The sequence below is a fragment of the Harpegnathos saltator genome, unplaced genomic scaffold (assembly GCF_003227715.2).
Source record: "Harpegnathos saltator strain DR-91 unplaced genomic scaffold, Hsal_v8.6 scaffold25, whole genome shotgun sequence".
Classification (NCBI taxonomy): Eukaryota; Metazoa; Arthropoda; class Insecta; order Hymenoptera; family Formicidae; genus Harpegnathos; species Harpegnathos saltator.
Window position 1 is genome coordinate 1,947,152 of NW_020230039.1, and position 4,157 is coordinate 1,951,308.

Genomic DNA, 4,157 nt, shown 5'->3' on the forward strand with positions numbered 1-4,157 from the left:
GGTTACAGCGACGGGTCTGATTGCACCATAATCATCGCCCCGGCCGCTGAGCGCGGAGCGGTGCGAGGGGAACGGCGTGACCTACTGAATTCGTCCGAAATGTGCAGATCGTGGCCAGCTCTGCCTTAAACTATCCAAAACAAAGAATTTAATCACTGCACGATATTCAATTTTTTCGATTTTAAAAAAGATAATGACACGTCAATATGTAACAGCCGAACTCCGCGTTTCGGTCGTTCCTACGCGTTTTGCGCGGATAAAGCTCGTTGGAGTCCGGGTTCAGTGAGGAGGAAACCAGCGAGACGGTTGATAGTAACAAAATAAATAAATTAGCTTTATTCGATACTTAGTTATGTACAAGAGCTCGGTCCTGAAGGCGTTGTCGCGAGTTGCGTTTATTAGACGCGTCGGTACGGTACGGTGCGGTGCGATGTGCGGTACACTCGCGTGTACGGACGGATAGGCCGCGCGGGAGGTGGGACCTATTGCGAGACGCGTGTAGACGGCGACGACGGTAACGGCGCGGTAATCGGTCTCGCCTCGCGACGCTGGGCGTCTCGGACGATTATCGCCCAATAGTCGGCTCGCAATCGCTCGCGCATAGATGGTCGCCGGACCGGATATTTCGACCCTCGGTCGAACGCACACACGCGGGTCGCGAAAGACGCGCAAGGATTTCGTCCGTCAGGGCCGAGGATTCTCGACAGAGAAGGCGCACGAACCTTCCCTTTTCCCTACGTTCGCGGCGGAAAGCGACCAAGTGCTGCGGACACTCAGCGGAGACGACAGACGCACCGTCCCGGGACCTTGGTCGCTAGACGGATCGCCCAGAGGCTGAGTACATTCAGCGGAGCTTACCGACAGACGAACTTCTGACTCAGGGCGGCGGGTAAAGGCTAGAGACTGCCAAGTACGCTCGACTGAGCACACGCACGCACGAACCCAGGAAGACGGAAGACGTCGAAGTATCGAGCACGCTCGATCGAGACTGCAGACGCACAATCCCGTTTGCTTAGTCGCCGGTCGGGTAGTCGGAAAGCGAAAGGCAGAACGAAACGGCCCGGATATTCTCACTATCGGCATAAAGCGTCTAGATCGAATGACGATACGGATCGGTCGGTGCTCAGAAGCTCGATCGCTGCCGTTTTAGTCGTATTCTCTATGATTGATACGGCGGCGATCGAGCGGCGCGATAATCGGCACGAGGCACGGTGACGGCGCGTGATAGCGACCGCACGCGTTAGCGGCGGCGCGTGATCGCAGCGGCGCGCGATAGCGGCGGCGCGAGATAACGACGGCGCGCGATAATTGCGTTTAGGGGTGGCGCAAAGTGCCGTTCTTCGGCCCGACAGATGGTCGGTCGGGCCGGTAGTAACAAAGTGCATTCGCGCCTCGTTACATCATCCCCCTGGCAGAGAGGTCATCCGGCAGGCGGCGGCTAGACCGGAGCTGCCCGTCCGCGTGGAATCGTAGCATCTACCTTCCTTCGGGCGTCCGAAGGTGATATTGGCGACTGATGTGCATCGATCGACGAGAGCGGCACGAGTTTCTGGACGCCAGGCTCTACTTCGACGAGGACCGGCGGCGGGGGTCTCGGGCCGACCGGTCGGAGAACTTTCGGCGGTCGGACGGGGATCGGACCCGAGAGTGGTCGCTTCGTCGTGGGGGGTTACTTCCCTGTGGCTCGTGATAGTGACGTCAGCGGCGGCGTCTGCTGCGGCGGTGGTGGCAGTCGATGCGGCGATGGTGGCGGTCGTCGCGGCGGTGGCCGTTGCTGCGGCGTCTGCTGCGGCGGCCGTTGCGGCGGCGGATTCGTTGGTAGCCGCGTGGGGCGGGTGGTAGCCATTGTAGTGGCTGCCAGCGCCTTCGGCTGACGTCCTCGGCGCCCAGGTAGTAGGAGCAACAGAGCCGTAAGCATGACTGCTTTTCGGCGCTGCATCGTGTCGGACCGCTGAATTCGTGTCCCCCTTACGGGGACTTGGGGATTTGGCGGCTTTGGCGACGGTGGCGGTGTGCTCGCTGGTGGTGGTGGCGACAACGGCGGCGGAGCGGCCGGGGCCCTCTCCTCGTCGTCGAAGAAGGCCAGATCCGTCCACAGGACGGCTAGATCCTCGATCTCCATCGCTCGGGAGTCGCTTATCGCTAGCTTATGCTTTCTGAAACTTGCCAAAAACTTCCCTTGCTGCCGCTTGCGACAGCTTGAGAAAGTGTGTCTCTCTTAGCTCGAGGCCGCCGTTTTATACCCCGGGCCGTTGTTTCGTTTTCCCCTTCCGGGTCGTCGACCTCTGCGTCCTGTGGCTTTTCGTTATTGTTATTATTCGACTTTAAATCTTGAATATGAATATGTCGTAGCAACTTGCCATTTTTGGCGCGAAGATCGACGATTACCGGCGAGATTATCCGTCGAACTTCGTACGGACCGGAGTATTTGGGCGCGAGCTTGGCGTTAAAGCCTTGCACTTTGTCTGATAGGGATGCTCGCGTTGCCATACGGTCTCCCCTATCGCAGGCCGCCAAGAGCGTCGTCGCAAATCATAATGGCGCTTCTGACGTTGGAAAGCTCGCGCCAAATTTATACGGACGACATCGTATGCGTCTTCGAGCTGTCGGCGGCGGCTTTCCGATGGAGCAGCGGTGCGGGTCTCCGGCCAGGGACCCAACTCCCGCCCGTTGAGTAGAAAGGCCGGGCTGTATCCTATTGAGTCCTGCACGGCAGAGTTGTACGCGAATTGTAGCGCGGTTATTTGAGTATCCCACTTGCGGTGGTTCTTCCCTACAAATTGTGCGATCATCGTTTTGACTACGCGATTTGTCCGCTCCACCGGATTACAATGCGGCGCGTAGACAGATGTGGTGCGGTGACGGATGCCGAAGGCCCCGCAAAACTTCGCGAATTGCGCGGAGCGGAAATTTCGCGGGATTGTTTCCCGTTATCGAAAACTATTATTTGGGGGCAGCCGTGTCGGTGGATAATGCCCTCGGTGATCGCCCGCTCCATTGCCCCCGCCGTCGCCCTTCGGAGTGGTTGCATTTCTAGCTACTTGGAGAAGCGATCCTGCATAGTGATAACCCACGCGTGGCCGCCGATCAACCGCGGCAGAGGGCCCATTAGATCTACGGTGGCCTGTTCCCACGGGTCCTTTACCGCGGTGGCGTGCAGAAGCCCGCGGGTTTAACCTGTGTCGCCTTGTAGGCGAGGCATGTCTCGCAGGCCCGGACATGTCCGGCCACGTCCCGGAACATGCCGGGCCAATAATACCGGCGGGCCGCGCGGGCGATCGTCTTCGCTATCCCCAAGTGGCCGGCGGTAGGTTCGTCGTGGAGCTGGCGAAGAACTTCAGCACGTTGTTCCCGGGGTACGCACACCTTCCACTGCTCCTCCGCTGGTACTTCGCGGAAATCCAGCTCGTGCAAGACATGGCAGAGGTGCTGGCCATGCTGGATGGAGTAATCTGGTCAGGCGGCGGGGTCCGCGGTTACTCGTGCTTTCATGCAACGGTACCAGGGGCACTTGTTTCCCATGATTATGGCGCTCACTTCGGGTCGTCACGATAACACGTCGGCGACTGTATTAAAAGCGCCTCGCCGGTATTGCACCTCGAATTCGTATTGCTGCAATTCGAGGGCCCAGCGGGCTAGGCGCCCGATGGGGGCTTCCAAGCTGCGCAGCCACCGGAGGGCCTGGTAATCCGTGACCACCATGAAGCGATAGCCCTCTAGGTAGTCGCGCATTCGCCTTATCCCCCAGATTACGACGAGGCACTCCAACTCGATCGCGCTGTAATTTTTCTCGGCACGATTTAGTGTTCGGCTCGCGTATACAATTACGCGTTCTGATCCGTCCAACCGCTGCGTGAGGACGGCTCCCAGCCCCTCCGTGCTCGCGTCCGTCTGCAGCTGGAAGGGTTCCCGGAAATCCGGGCACGCGAGCACCGGCGCCATGGTCAGCCGTTCCTTCAGTGCGGCCATCGCGGCGTACTCGTCCGCGCCCCACTTCCACCTCGCGTCCTTCCGCGTGAGCCTGGTGAGTGGGGCGGCTAGCGCAGAGAAGCCCGGGATGAATCGTCGGTACCACGATGCGAGCCCGAGGAATTGTCGCATCTTCCGTACGGTCGTGGGCGCCGGCCATTCCGAGATTGCGCCCACTTTTTCCAGGT

General features: G+C 59.5%; 1 protein-coding gene across 1 annotated transcript; it reads right to left on the reverse strand.

Annotated features, from left to right (window-relative positions):
- Nucleotides 1-1,669: 1,669 nt before the first annotated feature.
- LOC112588601 (atherin-like) lies at nt 1,670-2,122 on the reverse strand. Its single transcript, XM_025298991.1, has one exon. The coding sequence runs from the start codon at nt 2,120-2,122 to the stop codon at nt 1,670-1,672; it is 453 nt and encodes a 150-aa protein (XP_025154776.1).
- Nucleotides 2,123-4,157: the final 2,035 nt, after the last annotated feature.